Here is a 25,153-nt window from a genome sequence, read left to right as displayed (position 1 = left end):
AAAGTAAAGCTTTTTGTTGGTTTTTTTTTTAGCCTTTAAATGCTTAGAAAATTGTCGCTGACATGGACAGTGGGATTGAGTGCACCCTCAGCAAGTTTTCTGATGACACCAAGCTGTGTGGTTTGGTTGATATGCTAGAGGGAAGGAATGCCATCCAGAGGGACCTTGACTCACTTGTGACGTGGGCTGAGGCCAATCTTATGACATTTAACCATGCAAGGTCCTACACCTGAGTCGGAGCAATCCCAGGCACAGCTACAGGTTGGGCAGAGAAGAGATTCAGAGCAGCCCTGCAGACTTAGGGGTGTTGGTTGATGAGAAAATGAATATAAGACAGCTTCAGTGTGCGCCTGTAGCCCAGAAAGCCAGCTGTGTCTGAGGTCAAAGGAGGTGATCCTGCCCCTCTACTCTGCTCCTGTGAGACCTCCTCACCTGGAGTATTGTGTGCAGTTCTGGTGTTCTCAACATAAAAAGGACATGGAACTGTTGGAACAAGTCCAGAGGAGGCCACGAGTATGAGGGGGCTGGAGCACCTCCCATATGAAGACAGGCTGAGAAAGTTGGGGCTGTTCAGTCTGGAGAAGAGAAGGCTGCGTGGAGACTTAAGAGCAGCCTTCCAGTATCTGAAGGGGGCCTATAGGGATGCGGGAGAGGGACTCTTCACTAGGGACTGTAGTGATAGGACAAGGGGTAATGGGTTGAAACTTAAACAGCAGAGGTTTATATTGGATATAAGGAAGAAGTTCTTTACTGTAAGGGTGGAGAGGCACTGGAATGAGTTGCCCAGGGAAGTTGTGAATGCTCTATCCCTGGCAGTGTTCAAGGTCAGGTGGGACAGAACCTTGTGTGGCATGGTTTAGTGTGAGGTGTCCCTGCCCATGGCAGGTGTGTTGGAACAAAATGATCTTAAGGTCCTTTCCAACCCTAAGTGTTCTATGTTTCTGAAATAATAAAACCAGCTAAACACGACTGCAGTTAACATGTTTGTAGCATACAAATATATCTGTTTTATAGAAATATCTTAAATTCTCCCTTAATCTCTCAAATCTCTATGAATAAAGTGTTGGATTACCAAGTAAAACCCTTCATCACAAGGACTTAGGCACTTCAGCTTTAACTTCCGTCTAAACCATTGCATTAGAATGGACATTATTGACATCATGTTTTCCAAGTTGCAGTTGACTCACATGGTGCTTTCCCTCACTCTTTATGATCTTGCTGGGATAAAATGTGTGTCTCGTGACTCTCTTGGTTCTCTCTTTTTGGGTGGCTTTGACACACTAGCATGCGTATAGGATGTCCCTAAGAGACAGCAGTAGGCAACTTAGGTCTTGTTCGTGCACATGCCTGTGAGTCCATAAAAGAACAGTGGTAAATTTTGTGATTTCCTTCATCTATAGGATTAATAAAATAAGATAAGATTTTAATTACAGAAGAGCATTTTTAATTAGGGCCTTGATGTGCCAACTTTTTCTATCTGTAATGTGCAAAAACTCAAAGGATATTGATTCCCTCTTCCCTTTTCTCCCGCTATCATATTAAAACTTGCTGTGGTACCACAGTTTTTGTACTTTTGTGTCTATTAGCTGTGACAATTCTGCTAGAATTTATAGAATAAAGTAGATGGAAAGCATCTCTGTATTCCCCACTTCAGCTGGCACATCATCAAAAACTGTCTAGCAAATTCCTGAGTTTTAAAGGTACTCTCCCTGTTTAAGGCAAAGGAAGTATAGAATTTACCAGTACAGCCTTGAACCATCATTCAGTCCTCAGTGTTTACAACGAATTACATGCTTGCTATGTGTTGTTAAAACAGACCCCAATTTGAACCAATTTGTTTTATGACACTTGTGTAATCTTATCTCATTAAAGGATTTCTGATTGCATTCATTTTTCTTCCTTTTTTACTAATGCAATAGGTTGTTGGATCTGCAGTGAGCATGAATTCCTATAATTTAGTAAGTCCCCATAATCTGGATAATTGCTTTTGTGACGCTACTTTAGTTGAGCATCTTATTGCTTGCTGGACAGCAATTTATCTTGTACATTATTGATGCTGCAGTCCATAACAGAACCAGCATGAGTTATGTTGAATTGATTATTTTTCTGTACTTCATCACATTATTGAGCAAGTATTGACTACTGTACTTACAAAACTGTCACTTGATGTCACATTTTCCTAGGACTTGTAACACCCTGTCATCATATACTGAAGAAATACTTATCTTTAGAAGACGTAATTAGATGAATTATTACAGATCCGTTATAGTTCTGCATTTTGTTCTAGTGTGTTATTTTAAAATAGTAAAAGTCAAATTGATCTTCCAGTCTACAAAACAAGTGCAGATTTCACCAGAGAGGTGGTTAGACTGAAAGCTGGAATAGTGTTTGGAGTCTGTTCCTGCTTCATTTACATGAACCACAGTGTTCTGTTCATCCCTAGCACTGCTAGCAGCCATGAACTGCTCTGGTCCGCTGATCAATTTTGTGACTAGGCAGGGCTTTTATAAGGCATTTTAAGCACCCAACAGAACAGAATAACTTTACAATTTTTTCTTTTCTAATGATAATTACATAATTGGACAGGTTTTAAGTTGTTGGTTGGGTTGTTGGTGTTTTTTTTCTATCTGATATGTAGATGCCAAAGTCTCTTCAGAGCATTCTTACTAAAAAGTCATAAAAATCATTTAGAAAAACAAATCTGCTAGGCTTCCCTCTATTATCAGCATCCCCAAATGCCTTTGGCAACGAGTAAATGCCAAGCATTTGTTATTTGGCAGTTGACGAGTCACTCCTTTCTTTAAACTCAAACATGTTGCATAAGGTTGTGAAAGTTATGCAAAGCTAATAATTAAAAACCACAAAAAAAATCCACCCTCCCTCAATCCAGCCTTTCAGATTTACATCTAAATATTAACATCAGGTCAAAAATACAAGGACCTTATATCTCATTAAAAGGTATTGTCTGTCTGGTATTGGCAGAGGGTGCAGTGGGCTCTGAGAAGTTATAGGGATGTTATCTTTACCCTGTAACGCTCGTTGTGTGTGGCTGCAGTAACTCAGCTTGGTGGTCAGGTTTTGTTCTTCTTTTCCTGATATCAGCACATGTATGACACTGCTGTCTTGGAAGATGCTACATCAGATCTCTGAGATACAGCTTTCCTTACATGCCCAGGACTCATGCAAGTTAAAAGCAGCTTTCTGTTGTGGACCTGTCATCCTTTCTGACACATCTGTTTACTGACTTTCCTTCTCTCTAGTATTTGGTATCAGATATTTGGTTTTGCTTTTGAAAGTCTGCGTAATCTTGTCTCCACCCAACCTGATTTTTCTTATTCTGTTTTAGAATTTGATTCCTATTTCCAGTCAGGTTTTGTTATGAGCCCCTGTCACCACCTTAGTAGATTTTTCAGATTAATGCTTGCTTACCTAGAGGTTGATTTTCTCTTCTGGGAAGGAATATCTGTAAAACTATCTCATCCTCATTTGTTCCTGTATCGAAATTCTTCCTTGACATGATGCCTACCAAAAATGGATGTCTGCAAATCTGGTGTGCTGTGACTACTCTTAGTTCTGCTGATTAGGAATCTAGACTGAGGAGAGAATTTTCTTATTGTTAATAAGCAACAAATGGCTGTGGTAAGAAGAGAGCTGCTTAAGTGATGTATTCTAATGCCTTACTTACTGCTTCTGACTTCTACAGTATTCAATGTGTCACAGTCTGGTATTGCATGTGTACCACAACTAGATATATACTGACAGTAGGAACATTAATCAGTTGCAAGGGCTGTTTGAAGAAGCAGAAGTCTTAAAGGTGAGAGAAAACTGAAAAATTCCATTTTTCTTCTGATTCTCAGGTGCATTTCTCTGTAAAACAGTATTTACTGCCTATGCCTCATGTTACTCTTTTATTTACTGTTAGATAGAAACAGAAATGCCCTTCTGTCTCTGGGTGCCCTGCAGAATGTTTTGAAGTACATGTCAAACTACTATTCCCTTAAGTTTGTCTCCTTGGGGGCCCCAAACTTTAATTGAATTTGTGCTAATAAATATATGCATATGTAATTTTAATCTCTCCAAGATGTCAAAACTAAAGATAGGTTTAGAAGCATGGTCTAATGTACTTTTGCTTACTTGGTGAATGGTTAATCATGGCAATTTCTAAATACCTCAGGTCATGATTTCCCAGCTAAGACAACTTCTGAAAGACAACATATGTCTTCATAAGGAAGATATGAAACCGTTTTTCTGATTTGACAAATTAATATTGTTTCCTTCAAAGATGAAAAATTGATTTTGAAGTCAATAATGCTAATTATGATTCATTTATATTTTGCTTTAGTATGTGTAAAAAATGTGTAAAAGGAGATCATAGGGTGAGGTGTCCCTGCCCATAACAGAGGAGTTGGAACCAGATGATCTTAAGATTCTTTCCAATCCAAACCATTCTATGATTCTATGATCATATCAGGAGTTTTTGTGGGCTGCAGCTGAATGAAATTGGACTGCAGTTTGAAATAGGTAACGAGTATTAAATGTCTAAATATTAATGAAAAGTAGTTTGACTTACTGTTTTCAATAAACTGAAAAATAAAAATTTGAAACCATATTTAATCATATGAAGAGTGTTTAAAGTGATTTAGATCAGCCAGTTTTGTTTCAAAGCACAGCAATGCAAATTATATTTTATAGCAAACAAATGGGTTTTGCTCTTAAATACAAGGTGCCTTCTGGCGATTCAAGCAAATTAACTTCAGTGATAGAATACAAGATACAACAGTCTTCTAGAGCAGCCTAGAGATAACTCCAAACCACCATTTGCAAAGGTTCTGAAAACAGCTAATATAAATAAACAGAAATATTAGTGCAAATGGATTATAAAATAAACTTCAAATTATATTTCTTGGTGTAAGGCCTAAAATTCATAATAACGTGTTTCGTGACATCACTAGCGATGGGCTTTAATGGTCATTTGCAGATTTCATTTGCAGAAATACCAGTCCTCTGTGGTTGGACTTGCCCTAGATCCCTACTCCAATCAAAACCACCGAATCAAAAATAGAGCAATATTTTAGACTGAAAGGCAAGAATGATAAGCAGAAATCTTTAAAATTTCAGTAACTGTTACGTACATTTTGTCTCTTTACAGATTTCCTTTTTGCCTTCGGAGTGTTCCGTTATGGTAGCTTCCAGTGAGCAATGATATCCTCTGACAAACCTAGATGCCAAAAAGCCGTACGGAAACTGTGGCCTTGTTTCATTTTTACTTCAACACAGTGAAATGGTGCTCTTAAAGTTTTGCTACTGACTCTCACTGGGAAAAAAAAAAACTCCTGACTGGACCTTTTTCCCCCAAACCTCTCCCAGTGTTCTTATGGATGCTTGACCTAGTGACATCATGTAGTAGGCCCTGAAGTGCTGTCATAATTAAGTTGCAATGGTTTTATACACTTCCCCATTTCCCAACAGCTTTCTGACAGTTCTGCATTCTTTTTCCTGGGGCTTGATTTTCCCATGTTACTGGTTAGCAGATAGGCTTATGGCCTCTTTTGTTCCAACCACCTATGAAAAACGTCAAAGAGCGGATGATCCGTGCTATTTTCATGCCCTCTGCCTCATTATTACTACTCCCATCTACTTGGCACTGTTAGTAGCCTCTCTTCCTTTTGCTCTGATTGGCTTTCTGTTATGGTCCCCGCTCCAGTCAGCCAGAAGGCCGTATATCTACTCCAGACTAAAAGACAAGAACCATGCCAACGGAGCCACACTGCTTACTGAATGGAAGGCTGCAGGAAGTGGGAAGAGTTTCTGCTTCGGGAGCGCTAATGTTTGCCTGCTGCCAGATTCTCTGGCAAGATTTAATAATGTTTTCAATACACAGGCTAGGGCTAAAGAGATTGGCCGGAGGATCCGAAATGGGGCGAGCAGACCACAGATCAAAATATACATAGATTCTCCTACCAACACCTCCATCAGTGCAGCAAGTTTTAGCAGCTTGGTCTCCCCCCAGGGTGGAGATAGCACTAATCATACGTTTAATCCTGGCATGAAAAGGACAACATCAATGGAGTATAAAGGAGATAATTCCGGCTCAAACAACGGTGAGGATAGTAGAGAAGATAAGGGCAGAACTAGAGAGCCAAATGAGGGAGAAGAAAACTCTTGCATTGTCCGCATAAATGGAGAGGATAATGGCCACATGTCAGATACAGAAACAGATACTGTCAATGGCCAGGCTCATGCCAGTGGCCCAGCAGAGCCCTTGCTGGAAGGTGATACAGAGATCTCAAAAACACCTAACCACAAACAGAAGGAAGGAGATTCTGGGAGTTTAGACAGCTGCTCTGCCTCGCGAGAGTCCTTAGTTAAAGTTCGTGTTGGGGATGGTACAGTGGACCAAAGCACTGTTAACAACAAGCTCCTCTACAAAGCTTCAATCATGAAGAAGACTTCAGTGCGGAAAAAGAAACATACAGATGAGACCTTTGATCATGAGATCTCTGCTTTCTTCCCTGCCAACTTGGACTTTCTGTGTTTGCAGGAAGTGTTTGACAAAAGAGCTGCAGAGAAATTGAAAGAGCAGCTTCATCACTATTTTGAATACATTGTCTATGATGTTGGGGTCTACAGTTGCCACAGCTGCTGTAGCTTTAAGTTTGTGAACAGTGGTCTACTTTTTGCCAGCCGCTATCCTGTCATGGATGCTGCCTATCACTGTTACCCCAATGGAAGAGGGACAGACTCCTTGGCTTCCAAGGGAGCCTTGTTTCTCAAGGTAAGAGCCTTTTTAAAATACTGACACTGTTTATGGGACAAGTTATAAAGTTAAATTGTTTTCTTTCAGTCATTTCTATTAGAGTTCAAAGAGGCACTATTCAGATCTAGATTACCTGATATCATTTATATAATAGGTTTTGTAGCTAGATACTGCGCTGAAGTGATGGATGTGTGCATAAAATAACGAGGGACTTTTGGAGGTAGAACTTGAGTATCATTTCAATTGTCAAAATTTTGAAGTAGTTTTCATGTAATTTTAGTTTCTTTTTTTACAGAATCCTCTTTAATAAAATGCACAAATTCTAAGCCTTATAACACCAGTATTGAAAAATAAGTATTACTGTTGGAAGCCAGCTTATGCATGTTATATGTTTATGTGGAAACCAAAAGACAATTGAAAGTCTAAATGCTAATAGACTAAAACTGAAAGAATTGCAGTGAAATGTATGGCTATTCCTCTTTCTTGATTGTGAAAGAATTGTTAAGGACAGATACAAAGAAGAGTAAATGAGACAAAAAATGCAACAATCTCCTAGAATACTGGTTTTCATATTTATGATTATCACAGTTTGAAATGAGTTTCACTAACTAAAACCAGATTTTTTTCTTCCTACTGCTAGCAAAATATATCAGGTGCTCCCACTGTATGTACTTTCTGGTGTATATGCTGATGAGTTCTCAACAAAAGCTATCAACAGCCATTCAGAATATGATTGTTAATAAGGGTCAGGGGGTCTGTACCCACATTTTTTGTAATATGTAAAGAAGGCAGAACCTGTTGGTATTGTGGCTTGCATAAAGAAAGCAAATACTAGAATCAGCAGTCTGATGATAGTTCAGTATTTCATTTACATTTGACATAAACAAAAGCTTATCCATATCTGAATACAAGTTTCCAAAAATTGGGTCTAAGCTTTCTATACTGTACTTTTACATGTTGTTTATAAACAGCTGAAGTTTGTTTTTTTTATCATAAAGGGCAAAATCTGAAGATACATGTTGTGCACTGTAAACATTACCAGGGTCACACAGATTGCCCTTCAACATATGCATTTATTAGGGATTAAGAGATTAAAAACAATCTGCTTTCAGCTGCCCATTGCTGAGTCACTGCTTTGCTCCCCTGCCAGGCAGACTGCAGTGTTGCCATTTCTCTTGTAGGAAATTAAGCCTCTTTTCAAAATTCCACTGGGATGATGAGCTTAATTGTAGATTTGAGTTGTTAAATAATCTTACCATTGAGCAGGGAATAGGGACCAATTATTATGAAGATTTGAAGACAATTACATTCTTTTAAATATGACAGAATTCTGGCCCTGTTGAAAGTCCATTTTTCCATGTGTCGTTCTGGCATTTTGTACTTATACCTAAAATATTTTTTTCGGAGTTAAGTTTGTTCTGATACAAAATGCCTTTGTCTTAATTGTACGCTAAGTGATCATTGGGCATTTCTTTTACACACACAAAGTAGGAATTACCTATTAAATTTTAGCTTTGAAACAAAGTAGGTTTGAAGGTTTTCTTCATGTAGTACTTAATGACGTGTGTGTTCCAGAGGCAAATGCTACAGTAAGTAAAAGCCAGGTTTGTTTATTCAAGTCAGTGAGAAGCAATCCATTAACTACAAGTCTCCAGGTGTTACACTGGAATAACAGCTAGTCAGCAAAAGTGTACCCTAACTGGCTGAAGGTGTTCTAGCCAGTCCTCTGCCCTTCCAAATGGACAGCTTTTAATACTGCTTTTAGACACTTCTTTGGATTTTTTATGTATCTATCTCATGTAAACCAGTCCTACATCTGAGTTAATCTCAGTATGGTTTCAAAGATAGTAAGAGAGCCTTGCAGGGCAGGAGTCTCCTAATTGCTTTCCATTCAGAAGTGTTGTAGAGTTAGGCCTCTGTCCTGTGCAAACTCCAAGTGGGAAAGCATAGTGTTCCCTTTCCCGAAGTAGCAAAGACATCAGTTGAGCTTTGTTTTGGAAGTGTGCTTACGAAGCTGCTACCCTTCCAAATGTTCCATCCCTGTGTAAAGGTCCATCTCTTGCTGTTTATGTTGTTTAAAAAAATAAGAATGGAGAAGGCATGCATATTTTGAAAACATGGATAAATCACTTAATGTTTCCACTCACTGGGAGGACGAAGCCTGTATTCAGATCTTTCTGAACCTCAAGAAAGACCCAACATCCAGACTCAGAAGAATATTCACAGAAAGAAACTGGCACTCTAATTAGAGTACAGTTTGTCTCCTTACTACAGATATAACTGATGACATAAATTTAAGGTCTTGGAACAAAGCATTTAATGGAAGTTGCATTATTCTGAACAAAAAGGCAAAACTGTTTGCAGGAGTTGTGTCACAGAACAGATCCCTATTGCTAAGGTACAATGGTTTCACACATTTTTTCCTTTCAGAATAGGTTCAGTTTCCAGTGAAGAGGAAATTATTTTTCCATTGCCCCCCTCTTCTCTGCCCTGCCTTCACCATCTAGGTTGTTAAGTTCAGGTGGAGATTTGGAAGGATTTGAGAAATTTGCTTAGTCGTACAGAGTTATTTGACCGAAGAGACTTCGAGAGCTCAAGGATTATAATTAGTAGCGTAATAATAATCAGCTCTTATGTACAGCTATTAAGAAGGACATGGAGCTGTTGGAGCAAGTCTAAAGGAGGCCACAAGGATGATCAGGGGCTGGAGCACCTCCTGTATGAAGACAGGATGAGAAAGCTGGGGCTGTTCAGCCAGCAGAAGAGAAGGCTGCGTGGAGACCTCATAGCAGCCTTCCAGTATCTGAAGGGGGCCTACAAAGATGTCAGAGGGGGACTCTTCATCAGGAACTATAGTGATAGGACAAGGGGTGATGGGTTTAAACTTAAACAGGGGAAGTTCAAGTTAGATGGAAGAAGCCGTTGAGTAGCTGTTGTGTAAAAGCAATTTTTCCTGCATAAAAGGAGGACTAAGCTGCATTCAGCACTTTGATCTCTTCAGACTCCAGCAATGTTTCTGTTACCAATCTGAGGGTCTAATTCAGATTTAGAGGGACACAATCACATTAAAAACAGATTCTATGAAGGGGGGAAATGTCACTTGCACCTAAGTGACATTTTTAAGTCTGCAGTATTAAAACACTGTTACAAGTTGCTGCTGAAGGCTCAGAGGAGGAGTTAGATGCATAAGTCAGCCAATCTGTTTTTGTACTTTGGCAGCCTGGGCCCTTGGGAGACTCTGGTGTGACTGTTCTAGCGTTGCATGTCACATTAATTTAAAATGGGCTACAAAAAGAGCCCTTGATTCTGCCGTGTAGAGTTTATAACTCCAGTTGTCTCTTAGTGATACTGCTATAGTGAGAGAGGAGGGAAGCAGGACTGACACATGCTGTCTTGTGCTGGTGATGCTAAGAAGCTGGTGTGTATGTGTCTGTACATAAAGTGATGCAGATTGCAGTGTTCTTGTTTACTCTGCAGCTGTTGGTTTGACACAATCATGATTTTAATACACAGTGATTTGATGAATTTAAAGGCAGTTTTAAAATATAAGTCCCTTTCAGAAACTGATAATGATTGTGCAGTCAAATCTAGTTTAAAAGGTATCAGTGAGTGCTGAGCAAAAAGTGTCTAATGCACCACCTGTTTGTAGTTGTCATGGTTTAAACCAAGTCCCCCAACTCCTGGAGAGTTAGGAAGGAGAATCCAAAGAATGTAGCCCCCACGGATTGAGATAAGAATGGTTTAATTGCTAAGGCATAACACAAAACCCCTACTGCCATTTACTACTACAAATAATAATGATACAGCAAGCAGCAAGTGAAAAGAATACAACACCCCATCAGCCACCAACCCATAACTCACTCCACCCTGCCCGGCCAAGCACCATGTGCTCCCTCCTCCATTTTCCTCCAGAGCTCCCCCCTCCAGCTTTCTCTTTCCCAGTATGCATCCTGGGCATCACGTGCTATGGTATGGAATACCTCATTGACTAGCCTGGGTCAGGTGTCCTGTCTCTCCTTCCTCCCGGACTCCCCTCCTCCACCTGGCTGGAAAAAACCTTGAACAAAAAACACCCTCAAAACATGCTCAAACCATGACAGTAGTTTACCAGAAGGCATCAAAATGTCAATATTCACATCTAGATTGAAGGATTAGTACATAGCTTTAGTCACGCTGTCTTTCAGGGATGTTGTGTAAGGGTTAGGGCAGTAGTGCAATAAAACCAGAAAACATCCTTAACTTGTGAGACTCCTTAACTGAAGAGCTTGTCAGTATTTTTCCAGATGTATCAATCTAATAAAAAATTGATACATCTAATGATACCTTAAAGATTCATCTGGCCAGGGTGCTGGAACATCTAGTCTAGACACAGTCAAGCTTTGTGCACAAAGGTTGGACCAGATGATCCCTGATGTCCCTTCCAACCAGAGATTGTCATTCTATGAATAAAAACTGTCACTTGTGCTGACAAATTGTGCCTCTCTCTTATCATTAAACTGTAATGGCTGTACATAAACCTATACCATATGACCTATAAATGCATCCTTGGGGTGGAGAGTCCAGAATGGCTGTTAAGTGAGGAAAGGTTTTGGAATGAGACTGGGAGATACAGAAGTATATTGAGTAGATGGCTGTTCTTCCTACCATTCTTAGTAGAAAATTATTATGGGTTTTGGCATCTGCCAAGAATTTTAGCAAAAATAAGAATTCTTGCTTAAAACCAAATTATGTGAACATAAGGCCAAAACCAGTCTGATGTGCGTCCTTTGAACAGCTAGCAGTATTCTAACAAAACCAAAAGGAATCAAAAGGAAAAAATGTCTTGTGGATTTTGCTAGATTTCTGAAAGAACTTGTGTTTTAATTGATACTAATTCTTAAGCTTATTAACAGATTTACTTTTCAAATTCTCTGAAAATTAATGCTGTTCTCAGGGACCACAGTAATTGTGCAGAAAACATGCTATTATTATTGCTTAAAGGAAACCTAGCAACATTTGCTTTATGTGCAAAGCTCAACTTCGTTTTCAAAAGAGCTGGTCTGGTAGTAGCAGATGGAAGAAGGAGCAGGAGCTCTGACTGGAAACCTGCTGTGAATCATGGGGTTTACTGTTTCCTGCTCTCAAGGTGCCTGCTTTGAAAGATAAAATGAGGGTTCCCTGAACCAATCTCTGTGAGTCTCCTTTTTGATGCTACTGATACAGATGCAGGTTGCTTGGGCAATTAAGCTGCCTTTACTGTCCTATGCCAGCTTGTGTGTGTTGTGGCTGTGAGTGAAGGGGGAGCTTCAACTCAACACTTGCACAAGATACCGAGGGGAAGTAATTGTACCCAAAGATCGTAAAGAAAAGGGGAATGCCTGTTTTCTGACCTCAGTATAAGATTATCCAGCAATTCCAGTGGTTAGATTTTCTTGTCTTTGATCACTTGTCCAGAATCTAGAGTTAACCCAAGGTGTATAAAAAAATGTGTAGTGCTGTTCATGAATTTGTTTAGATAACTTTAAAGCTGTGCCATTTCAATCATGAGGGTAACCTAAACATTTCCCACATGTTCAGTTTCTGCTATAAAATGTTAATGCAGGAATTGGATAGAGTCCAATGAACTGCCAGAGACTTTTTTTTTTTAAAAAAACAAGGCCTTCCCATGGCACTGTACTATGTTCCTTCACTTGATATAGTTAATATTATTAATCAGTCTTTTTCTTCTTCATTAACAGGGACAAATTAAAACTGCTGTGCAGAATGAAATATGGGTTTGAGAGAATTAGATGTGGGCTTCGTCTTCTTCAGAAGGGGAAGAGCCCTTCATTCGTGGTACCAATTTCCAGCCACTTTCCCTCACATATAAGCTTTAAAGAAGTTTTGCCAAATAACTGATTCTCTGAATTCATGGAACAGTGATTGTTGTTATGTGGGAGATGGGGAAAACCAGGATCCTAAACTAATCAAGTGCAAATGTGGCTAGAAAGAGTTTCAGTGCACCAAACCAAATTTTAAGCTGACCTCTATAATATTTTAAACTGATTTATTTAGCATGCCTAAATAACATACATATAATAAAAAATTAGTAATTTAAGTAATGCATCATCTTCAGAAGTTGCTACATATCCCTGAAGGCAAAAGGCACAAGCTGTCAAAGTACCAAAAATAAGACAGACCTTTTACACTGTCTAAGCTAACCAGAAAGCTACTACAAACACAAAGTACAGGAATAAAATACATCTTTCTTTGATGTTACTACTAATCCAGTTCATCCTGGTGTGTCAGGAATGTTTGAACTGTGAGTGTGAGCTGTTTCAGTTTTCCTTGGCATCTTAACGCTAACAGGAGCAAGCTCTCAGGCCCGCAGCTGGCCTGGTTCTTCCAGTTAGTTGCTTGGTGCTGACTCTCAGAAAATTGCTGAAATAGAAATGAATAGCCAGGAGGAGCTGATATATTTTGGGAGGTTAAGGACAAGTTGTACTGAAAAGAAAGATAAACTATGTTTTCCACTTTTTTTATCCTCTCTTTCTCAGTCTTACTCTTTGCTCATTATAGTTGCCTATGATGATATTTCCATGGGAGTTGCAATTGGGAGGTACAGGCAGTGTGCTCTCCCCAACATGTCTCGGGACATCAAACCCAGGAGGTCAGAACTGCTAGCATGTGCATATAGTTGCTTGTCTGCAGCAATTCAGTTAAACTTTATGCTTCCATATTTTTAATGGAGCTTCTCTTGCACTTGAACAATATTGGCCATATATGGTGAGTATTTCTGTGGGAGTAAGTCACATCTACTGTAAAGGCTGTGGCAGTGCTCTTGGCCTGGTGTGTTTCATTTTCAAGGAGCTCAAGGCCCCTGCTTAGATGCTGTTCTTTACAAATGCAGGCTTCAGCTGTCTGTTTTTAAGGGGAAAGGGTTTCCCCACAAAGCATGCAGCTGCTTTTCAGCCTGGCTAGTTTTTCTTCACAGTATGAACATCTTTAGTTTGGTTCTCTGCGTGACTGTAGCTGTTTGCCGTAGAGCTCTATAGGAGACATAACCTCTTCACAGGAATAATACAGGAATCAGTATTACAGTTCACATTTATTCCAGTGAATAAATGTGGCAAAAGTGACACCTTCATGGTCAACTAAGCTGATGAAATGAAGAGGTTCGCTCATTTATAGTCCAAGATGTGATGAAACACTAACAGCTGCAGCTAGAGTGATTCTGTGCAGCATCCCATCTCTATGAATGATTCCTGATGTTGCACTCAGATTATTTACCCTTCCCAGCTTTGGTTTTATTGGTCACATGTAGGCTGTGGGGTGATAAACTCTGTGGAGCTCTTTTTCAAGGAGCACACCAAAATTTTACCTCTTTTCTGGTTTGTACACCTGGATTTGCTTGCCATGATGGAGGAAGCACTGGCATGTACTCAGAATTGTTTGTATATGAACCCTTCATATGGGATAGTACACACTGAAGAAATTCTTGTATGTTTTTGAGTGTCTACTGCCTGGTAATGTGAGGCTTCTAGTTATTAAGTTTCTCTCACAACAAACCTTTTGGTTTTGTCTACATGTAATGGGTTAGTGTTTGAGAATCTAGTTTGATTCTTTGAGTGGGATTTCTCATATATGGTACAGCACGAATGTTTAAGCATTAAAGAACATTTCCTTCCAAGTAGCTGATCATTTATTAATGCAGCAATGACACCTCTGAAGCTGGTTTTTAAGCTGGTATTGAAACACTGCTGGTATTTTGGTAGCATTTTCTCTTTTTTATTGTGGAGTATCTCTTGATACTTTGCTTGATATCCAGATACAACAGAACTGTGTGTAAATATAAACTTAAAGACATTGGTTATGTTTGCACCTTTGTATACTCACTATACATGGTAAACATGAGATGTGCATATTTTTTCCTTTAACTCAGAAAATTCTCATGACAGCAAGTAATGCAATTGAAATTCAAGTTATTTCCTTCACTCTCGCTCTAAAATTTCAACTGTTGCTACTCATTATATTATTTTTTTCCTGTCAACAAGAATCTTCCTGCTGTAGCCCTGAGGACTTGCTACCTTTCATGAGCACAATGTATTTACCTGATACCAGTCTCCTACTCAGTTGACACAGGACAAGTTTCTGATACACAACTACAGGAATATACACCACTTTGTGCAGTACAGTACAGCTGATGTGGTCTCTAACAGCTTGTACTAAGGTGCTATGGCACAGAGAAAAGCACTTGAGCTTACCAATAAAAGTTCAGAGCTGTCAGGTTTGCGCTTATTTAATTTATAGGGAGGGATCAAATGTAAATATGTGCCAGTAGAAACTGATGCTTTGAATTCCAAATACAACCTAGCAGGCTTTCCCCTTTACAGAAAAGGGCTTTTCTCATCTGTAAGGAGCTTTTTATGCAACCCCCCAACAGAGAACAAAATTTAATGTTTAGTGGCGTACCAAGTCCACTCCTAGATTCTGAACATTTGACTAGTTTGATTATTTAACTTTTACAAAGTTAAATAATCAAACTTAACTTTTCTTAACTGGAATAGATTTTGCATAGTTCAGCATAATATGGAAAAATGTTCACGTGTTTCTGTCAAAGTTGCATAATTGGGATGCTTTATTAAACCACAGATATGTTCTATTTTAATTTTACCTCTAGATAATGTCAGAGTTTAACAGGATAACACAAACAACTTTTTCCTCTTGTAATAATTACCAATTTAAAACATAGGCAAGTTGTAAATACACTTAGATATTACCTTTCTGTAAATTTCCATAGAAACAGAAGTGCTTCTTTTCTAATCTATGACACAACTAAGATTATACAATGACTTTTAAATGTTGTAATTGAAGTAGTTCCTGCAGAAGGGTAATTCAGTAAATGTATTATTGGCGCATTGCTGCTACTGTCAAACAGTTGAGGTGAACTTAAGTCAGGCTTATGGTGAAGGAGCCACTCTGGCTTATCATCTTACATGTATTTTCTTTGCAAATGTGAATTTAGACATTTTTTCTGTATTAATCAGCAGAAATTATTATGTTTGTGAAATGACCTGATTTGATGGAAGTGGAACCTTTCTGCCAAATCCCTGTTGCAGACTGAACACTCAATGTTGCCTTCCTGAAAGTCCGCCACACAGCTGTTTTGGGCCAAGTCACCACAACATAAGATATCCTTGAAAATGGAACAGTATGAAAGTAGCTACACTTTTTGGCCACACAAAGGAATGGTCTTGTGCAGAATTACAGAGCTTGTAGTATTCTAGAGGTCAAGTGTTTTTCCTGATTGTACATCCCACAGTTCTTGTAATCTGTAAAAGACCAAATTAGACTGAATAATTACATTTTCCTTAATGTTTTATTTCAGATCATATTTAATAGACTAGTGCTTCTGCTGTAGCTGGGAATTGACTAAGGAGGCAAGGGTATTTATTTTCTCTCCTAGCAGTTGTCACAAATATTTGCCTCCATTAAGATTATACTCAAAAGGACTGTGATTGGTGGTTTATATCAACAGTACCACTCAAAATGAACAATAAAAACCAACCCCCCAAAAAAGTCAAAAACACTGGAGGAAATGTGGGTGTTAAGCTGCTCTGGATAGACTTCCATGCCTCTTTAATTCTAATTATGTTAGTGTCTTCAGCTCTTGCTTTTGAGTTGTGTGGGTTTTTTTTAATTAGCAGAGTCCTTAGGAAAGGCCCTCTCCTTTTCCCCACAAGGGGTGTGTAAAACAGCCCTTGTTTCCAGCAAGTGCAGAGCCCTGAGGCACTGTTCCTCCATGGTGGTAACCCCAAAGGGCATTTGTTGCACTCACCCAGCAGCCTGTAGCTACAGTCAGCCTTTCTTCTAGGCCATTACTTGTAGGTCTTTGAGAGTGAAAGATCCCAAGATCATTTCAGTATGGATCTGTGCGCACAGAAACAGTGCACACAGTGTATTTATTTATACTTAATGCAAGTGATGGTGATCCTATGCATTAATTACCTGATGAGTATGAGGCCTTTTAAAGACACTCCATTAAGGCTGCACAGGAAATTCTAAAGGCAGTTTGAGCTGACTTTTTTTTTCCTCAACTGACTGTAGCTTATGTTTGAATGTTCAGCTTTCAGACTTTTTATGTTTTTTGGATACAAACACTGACAATTATTCCATCTGTTGTGGTTAATAACAGGATTACAAACAGCACATTCTTGCTGTAAGGCAGGAAACTTTACATGCAGTATTTTCTTTTCAGTGTGGTTACAGTAGGTGGCAGAGAAAGACACTGCACTTTTATAAACTAGCAGAGAAAATCTGAATTACAACATTTGGAAACTATAATTGATACATCTGCCTCCCCGAAATAGTAGAGGTTATAAATTTGTGGTTTCCCACTTTCCTATTGGAATGGCATATGTCGCAGGAAAAAGCTTGAGAGAACAATCCTTTTAATTCACCTGTGACATTCACATGGGGGCAGCCTGAGGGAGGAAGAAAGGGGTCTGCATAGTGAAGCAGCTGCAGTAGTCCCAAGCAGCCATCCAGCAGATCAGGATGTCCTCTGAGTCTCTGCTACACTCTTACAAGTTCAGGAGAATCCTCTGGCTTAGGGGTGGATCCAGTCAGTGACTGCATGTATTTTCCCTGTCTTGGTTTACCTTCACCCTCCTTGAAGCAGGTGAACTGTGTGTGCACACCAATAAGAACACCATCAATATTCATTTGGAAAGCTGTCTAAATGAGGACTGAACAGGCTGAGGACAGAATTCTGCAAGTTTTTTATTGCATGCTCTGCTAGTTGGAACAAAACCTGAAAGTGAGCAAGGTATTGCCGAGTACAAATAACTTCCAAATTCACTCACTGAAGAACTGACTTTCCAGTTGTAAAATTAATCAGATGGCTCTTGGATAGCTGAAAACAAAGAAAACCAACCAAGCTGAAAAAAACTGTGTCTGTATTAAATGGAGTTCTGCTTGTTATTTAGAGGTGTCAGATGAAATCTGAACCAAGCCTTGTGAAGAAGAGTCATCTGTGGTTTTGTTTTCTGAGCCCTGGGTACAACTTTCCTCAGTGGGCATTTCCTTTAGTAGTCCATGCAGTGTTGCCATGTTAACTACTAAAAGGAAAGCCATATGGTTAAACTAGTTTCTTGCCTCAAACCAAATCTTGATTCTCCAATCACTGGGAATTCTGATTTGCAGCTGTGTAAGTCCTGAGCTTCCAAACCCTTCAATAGAGGTAAAAACCTAAATCAGAACTTGATTCTAATTTGGCTGTGTTTACCAGCAAATATATATTTAAAAGACTGTAGCACATGATACAGATGAGGAGTTATACTATGTTCCAGCTTCCCTGGAAGCCCTGCTTCTTCTGTAAGAGCAGCAGCACATGTTGTGTTTTCACCTGGTTGACAGACCTGGGGGCTGCTGCTGTGCACTGAAGAATGTAAACACTTAGCTGAGATGTAGCAAAAACCCCTAACAACTTTGTAGAAACATGGAAAAAAATTCATCAAAATTTTAAACTTGCAGTGGAATGGAGAAAACATGATCTAAACCCAGTATTTATTTCATGGTTCATCCTTTTCCCCAGCTTCCTTTGGCATATTGCATATGTTGAACATTTTGCATGTGTTGCAGATCAAAATGGAAAGGTTGATGCGGTGATCAGGAGGGCAGCAGCATGCTAGCAGCAGTGGGACCCCAGGAAGCCCCAGTGTGTATCATCAGTGGATTTTCAAGTGTGTGTGTTTTCAAAATGGAGCCAAGATGAAAAGATTGGGGCAGAAAAAAAAGGCCAATACCATGTACAGAGGCTGCATGGCCAGAGTGGAAGTGGAGTTGTATGAGCTTTTCCATTAATTACCCTTTTATTTCTTCCTTCCCTCCTAGGTGCAAGTGGGAAGTACACCTCAGGACCAAAGAATTGTGGGATACATTTCCTGCACTCACTTGCAAGCTATTGCAGGTACTGTACTAAATTGCATATCCTACTTATTCACTCTTCCTAGGCTTGTGGTGGTGTTCTTGTGCAAGTGTAACAAGCATTGCTCCTCCAGTATTTCTGACATGGTGCAGTCTGCACTGCAAATAGCAGTGAAATAGTCAAGCAGGGTAAAAAGTATATCCACAAACCTTTCCCTTTTCACTCTTGGAGTAGTTAAGTATTATAGGAGAAAAACAAAACATACACCTTGAGAGGTTTCCTTCTCCCTGCTCCATCTTAACCAAATGTTGTTATTTTAGCATATACATTGCTATCATTACTCAACAGCATTTACACCCATACTGTGAGTATCAATATACAAACATTTGTTTGTATATAATCAGTAGATTATCAGAAGGTATAAGTTGGGACAGCAGAAATCAGTAGCTGGAATAAGCCCAGATTCTCTGGGCCCTGACCTGTAAAATTTATACATAAACGGCAAGCAGGCTAATACACTCACTGAAAAATTTTCCTGTAAACAATCCCATTATAACATTTACTACAGCATCCCACAGCCTGCTGTGTGTCCTTTATTTCATGAAACAGTATTCCAAGGTCATTAAATAAGGTTGCAGTGGAGCCTGATTCTCATCAACCATCTTTTATGCCTTTTCTTTTATGATAGTATCTCAACATTCAGTTCTTATTTAATCTAAATATCCAGAGCAGGGCTGAGGTAGATGAGTGGCCTCATCTCCATTTTACAATCCCAATCCAGAAAGCAAGGGAAAGAAACATTAATAAAGTTTATAGATAGTAGGGTCATTTTATTCCATTTTTAGTGTTCTGATGCATACATTTTGAAATTGACACACTTCTCCGTTTGTGCTGTTCATCTCAACACTCATCATTTAAAACTGACAAATACTTGAATATCTTGGAGATGCCTATGGAAAATTTTCCATGTCTCTCTCCTATCTTTTATATCAAAACTATCAGTTCTATACTTAGTAGGTGTAGGAGTAAAATAAAAGCTTTTTCTCCAAATCTTTACTTTGTGTAAGATAAGATTAGAATTTAATTTAACTAGAGGGGTGATGGATATCCAAAAGTTTTCCTTGATTCAACTGTGATTCTTGTGCTCCTGAATGCTGGAGAGCACAACACAACCCTCTTGGACTACCTAGACAGCAAGCATGCTATGGGCTGAGGCCAGTTAGCAATCTGTTACACGTGGCAGAAGGTTGAACCAATGTGCCACAGCATGTTAAGGTTAACCTGGTCAAGCAGCCGGCTCCTTTCCACTTCATCACTTCACTTCATCCATTTCTCTGCAGCTTCAGCTGCAAAAAGACAGACTTGGGAACAAACCCACCAGTCCCTCAAGTACATTAGAGAAACTGGGTAGTGGTAAAGAAGATTCATTAATTTTTCAGCTACATTTTAACAATGTAACATCCTTCTCTGGTTTTCTATTTTAAACTCTGGGATTATGGTAATGTACCATGGGATTGCTGTTGTGGAACAGAGATTTGTTGCTGTCTTGTTTAGATCTAAACTTCCATTTTCAGTCCTGTTCCTTTTTATTACCTAGTCATGTATTCTCAGCCTCTGATAATTGCATTGTGAAGTCCCTATAATATTGAAAAGGAAGAGGGGAGAAAGTGGGGAAGTAGTGTTCTATTTTCAAGGTCAGCCTAAGGCTTTTTCAGGGTTAAAATGCAAACTTCCATTTTCCTACTTACGTTTTTGTTTAATATTTTTATGCTTACCAGGTTCAAACTATATTCAAACAGAGCAGTCAGTGAGCTAAGAGTATAACTGTCCTTAAATACATCATACTTGTTTAATGAAATGGAAAACTAAAGTTCATGTGTTTGGCAGAACTGTGCCTTCTGATTTGTATAATCTGATTCATAACATTTCACACATTTTAAAAATTATCTAAAAAACAGTTCAGTGATGTAGAGATGTGATATCTGTAAAAACATGCACTGTTTAAAAGGTCAGCCGTTTAAATCATCCAGTCACATGGTGAGTGCAGTTTGGCTTCCCTTTAGGATGCATAAACTTACACTTCACAGTTCTGATACATGTATAAGATGAAGGGATCAACTGCTTATGGTCAAGGATGAACTACTAATGCTTTTCTCAAGAGATGTGCAGCTCAACTCTGTTCTGAACAATTACTGTGTTTTCAGACCAAACATTCACCTTTTTCAATAAAACCAGAATGAGATGTAGCTTGTCCTTTCAATTCTCTACCCATTAGCTGCGATGAAGCAGCTCTTCATTTCCACTGTGGAAAGAGCTGCATTTCAGTGACAAATAAAGAGATCCTTTAATGAGGCTTAAATGTAATTATTTTCCAAGGGGGCTGTAAAGTTTACATGGCTCTTTTATGTCTTTCAATTAGTCAGTGATTAATGTTTCGGACAGGTTTTACTGTCCAGAATCCACCCACCTCCCTTGAAGTTACGCCTTTCAGACGCCTTACCAAGCCATCAAGAGAGCAAGCCTCCAGCTATTCCAGCCCACCTCAGATGATGTAGCATGCTGGATACTGTCTTGTAACCTTGTTCATGTCCCTATTTTGTGGTTAGTGTGAATCTAGTTAGCACCACAGGTACTGGCAACTTGTGCTTCTCTAGCTCCAGTTTTGGATTCCACAAGCTTACACACAGCTTAAGCGTAACTCAGATCAGGACTCAGAGAGGCTCCTCAGCATCTGAAATTCTAACTGTGCCACCAGGAGCAACCTTGGTGCTAAGCACCCTTAGGTAGTGATTCCAGATACTTTTCTAAAATAGCAAAGGTGGTATACCTACCCCCTGGCAGCCTGCCTTCACCTCCTTCTCTCAGCTGTGCTAACCATGGCTGTTGTAGGCTGTGTTGCACTTGCAGGAGACCTGACCTAGCTCAAAACTAACCCATCAGAGTAATAAGGGGAGTGGGGTTAGGGTGGGGGTGGTGGTTGCTGCTTTGTCTTTTTAGGGAGTTGGTTTTTGTTTTCCCAGGCTGTCCTGGATTAAGTCTGTTACAAGGGTAGGGGTCTGCTTAACCTGTCACAGAGCCAGGTGTGCCACAGCCTGTCTCATGGCTAAATGGAAGCCTTTGACTTTGGCTTGGAAACAATTTTTCCTTTTGACTAGGCTTTACAGCCTACACTTTACAAGCTGTTTTTGCTCCTCTTTCCCAGCTCCCTGATAATATACCCCATAGCACTTATCAGTGCTGAGAACTTTGGTTTTAAAAACCTTCACTGGATGTTTTGATTTCCTCTGCCTAGGCTTGTCAGCTGCTTTGTTCAGCCACCGCCTGCTAACATCTTTCAAGAGTAGGACAAAACAGTCATCTTCAGTGTAATACAGTACCTACCTTCAGTTCTGACTAAAGCCAGGTTTTCACTTAAACATTTCCAAAGTGAATGGAAAGGGCAAGTATGATTATGCTATAATGAACAAAAGTGAAGTCTTTATTTATGCTGGCTGAGGTTTCCCACACTATGCTTTCATCTTGCCACAATATCTGAAGCTGGAGGGAACTTGCAAAGAGTTTGGAAATGCTGACTGCAGGAGCCAGTCACAACACAATTATTTGCATTTTTCCAGGCCAGTTACTGAGGAAAAGAGTGTAAAGCAATTAGTCCAAATTGGTATTCTCTGGTTAATCACTGGTGGCATTCAGTCAGATCAGTGATTCTATCTGAACATTTAATTAGAGCTGAAGGCTGGAGAAAGAAGTTGAATATTAGAGTTGGGAGTTACTACCTAGGTCTCTTCTGTTAATATCTACTGCTGCTATTTCATGTCAGCAGCAATTTTTGAAATGTCTGTCTCTCTGGCAGGTCTGAATTCAGGTTTGGCTTCTCTATTCAGGTGTCCAATTAGTTAAGTTACCTTCATCTCCAAAGCTCTTGATTATGGGCACTGCTCTGAGTCTCACTGGTACCTTCTGCCTACAGATACGTGCAGTACGTGCTATGCCACTCAGTAATCCGGATAGCCACAGCTTAATACTATCTCAGAAAACAGTGATGTTTGAATCGCAGTAAAGGATTGCATCTTGTGTCATGGAAATGTAGCCCACTTCATTGTACCTCCTCCACGTAGTGTACTGGGGTGCAATTACTTCTATGACCTCTAGTGGGGATAGTCAGAGCTGTCAGTCTATCACAAATTCTACAGTTCTAAAGAGAAATGGAAATCACCTGTCTCTAGAGTTCCAAGGCTACTATTTTCCTGTACAGCTCTGAGACTCCCTGGTGTGCAGCACTGCTGCAAAGGCTCAGCATTCTTACCATGCAAGATGTATGTCACCATGTAGGTAATGACTGTTGTGAGACAGGTTAGTTTTACCCTACTGATGATGTGTTGTTGCAATAGTAATCCTGCTCAGTACGAGAGGAACCGCAGGTTCAGACCCCTGCTGCATGCGCTTGGCTGAGGAGCCACTGTTGTGAGGCTACCAATAGTGACTTATGACTGAACACCTCTAAGTCAGAATCCTGCCTAGACTTAGCAATACCACAGCACCGCCAGTGCCTCAGGGGGCTCATGATAGTGGTTGCTGGAGAATGACCCAGGAAACAGCAGTCTTGCTCAGAATGTGTGGGTTAAAGCCCTTCCTGTATCTTTGTTAGCGAAGACAGGCCCTCCTCACAGGAGAAGGGAAACTTCCATCTTCAAACCCAGGCTGATGGAGCTCGTCTAGCCTTGTAAGGTCTTCCATCTAAGAGAAGGACACTCTTACAGAACCTATGACCTGTGGACTTTGCTGTCACCATCCTAGCTTGGTAGGCCATGGCAGTTAAACCTCAGTTGTAAAGGGTGGGGCCAGTTCTGCGCAAGCTGCACCTCACCTAAAAAATCCCCTGCGCAGGCTGGAAGGGCTAATTTTCACTTGTCGGTATGGACAGGTGATGGTCGAATCAGTAGGTGACAAGGTGCATGGGTAGCTGCAGATCCATCCTTGCATGCGGGCGGACCAGTGCATGGGTAGCTCAAGATTACTCAGAAGATGACAGTCCTGGTCAGACACTCTCTGATTGCCTAAGTACCTTTTTCAAACCAGATTTGCATATCCCACTTGCCCTTGGTCATCGTGCTTGTAGTAAGTGTGGTTAAAGTCCTTCCCAAAGTCTTCGCTCGTGAAGCCAAGCCATCAATCAATGGCTTTTTAATAACAGCAGTGCACATTACAAACACCTTTTGCAATATTCTCAAAAATGGTTTTGCCTTTTGTTTTTCTCAAGAGTTTTCTGTTTTGGAGAACTCCACCTTTGTGTGTTTCAGTGAGTGGATTTGCTACATTCTTCACTGTGCTGATCTGTGACAGGTTGCTGCCTGAGGTTTATGCCCATGTGGCAATGGGTGTTTTATTTTATCACTCATCCTAGTGAAGCAATGCTAGATGGGTAACACAGAAAATGCAAACAAACTCGGACAGTTCAAGGATGCTTGGTTTAGATGGTTAATCAATTTATATAATGGGGACTTTGTAGGGAGGAAGATGTTACTGCATTCTTGTCAACAAGCACCATGGTTAAAAGTTGTGTGATGAGAAAACAAAGGTGGACCAGAAAGAAGTACTGGCCTAAGGAGATGAGATAAGATAGAAAGATTCAGATGCTGCAGAGGAGGACAGTCCATGAAGTTGAGTAAGCTTCACCAGAAATGAGCAAACTGGGACTGTTCAGATTCAGGAGGAGAAGGATCTTAGAGAAGTGTGTAAATACCTGTCAGGAGGGTGAATAGAAGATGGAGGCAGACTCTCCTCAGTGGCGCACAGAGACAGGATGAGAAGCAGTAAGCACAAACAGAATGGCCAGAAATGTAATTTAAAAAAAGGATAACACTTTTTATTATCAAGTTGATAAAGCACTAGAAACGGTGATCAGAGGTAATGGAGTTTCCAGCCACAAAGATCCTCAAAGCCTGACTGGCCACAGTCCTGTCATAGTTGACCCCGCCTCAGCTAGTGCATGAATCTGTAATTCTGTCTGTATCTTTGGATAGCAGCATGTATGTTAGTCACACACAACTTCTGTGGTTCAAGTCACCTGCTCCAGACTGTATTTATTCCACGTGACCTGTTTTTTGTGCTTTTGTCTACCTACATTTTCATATTCACATTAAGGCTTTCTTGTGCTGGGTAGCAAGGGGGTTTCCCAAGAATACATTGGTCTGGATTTGTGTCAAGCAATGTGGTTAGGGTATGTGTGAACATGAGATACAGGTAACCAGAAGCTGTGTTTAGGAACAGATCCATTTGTACCTCCCTTTAATCTTTACAGGTTGAGCTGTAATATAGTTGGGAATAATACAAGTGGAATTTAAAAGAAAAGATAATTTACTGTTGGAATTACCAGTTTCAAAAGATGAGTCACTGTCAGGACCTATTTAAAGCACTCTCTTTCCCTGGTCATGTCCTTTTTCCATATTTCTTTTAACTATTAGGATTGTATCAAGTCATGCTGGTTGAACATTACTGATTCAATTTGTATT

At 39.9% G+C, this 25,153-nt stretch overlaps 1 protein-coding gene across 1 annotated transcript in view; it reads left to right on the top strand.

The window, feature by feature from the left end:
• The first annotated feature begins 5,437 nt into the window (after window positions 1-5,437).
• The window catches only part of SMPD3 (sphingomyelin phosphodiesterase 3), a 31,213-nt gene continuing 11,497 nt past the window's right edge, over window positions 5,438-25,153 (top strand). The window contains exons 1-2 of the mRNA XM_005152238.3: window positions 5,438-6,775; window positions 18,611-18,686. Coding sequence (XP_005152295.1) covers window positions 5,438-6,775; window positions 18,611-18,686 — 1,414 coding nt within the window. The remainder of the gene's footprint in view (window positions 6,776-18,610; window positions 18,687-25,153) is intronic.

Source organism: Melopsittacus undulatus, chromosome Z (genome assembly GCF_012275295.1).
Source record: "Melopsittacus undulatus isolate bMelUnd1 chromosome Z, bMelUnd1.mat.Z, whole genome shotgun sequence".
Lineage (NCBI taxonomy): Eukaryota > Metazoa > Chordata > Aves > Psittaciformes > Psittaculidae > Melopsittacus > Melopsittacus undulatus.
This window is presented reverse-complemented; position numbering and strand designations above follow the sequence as displayed.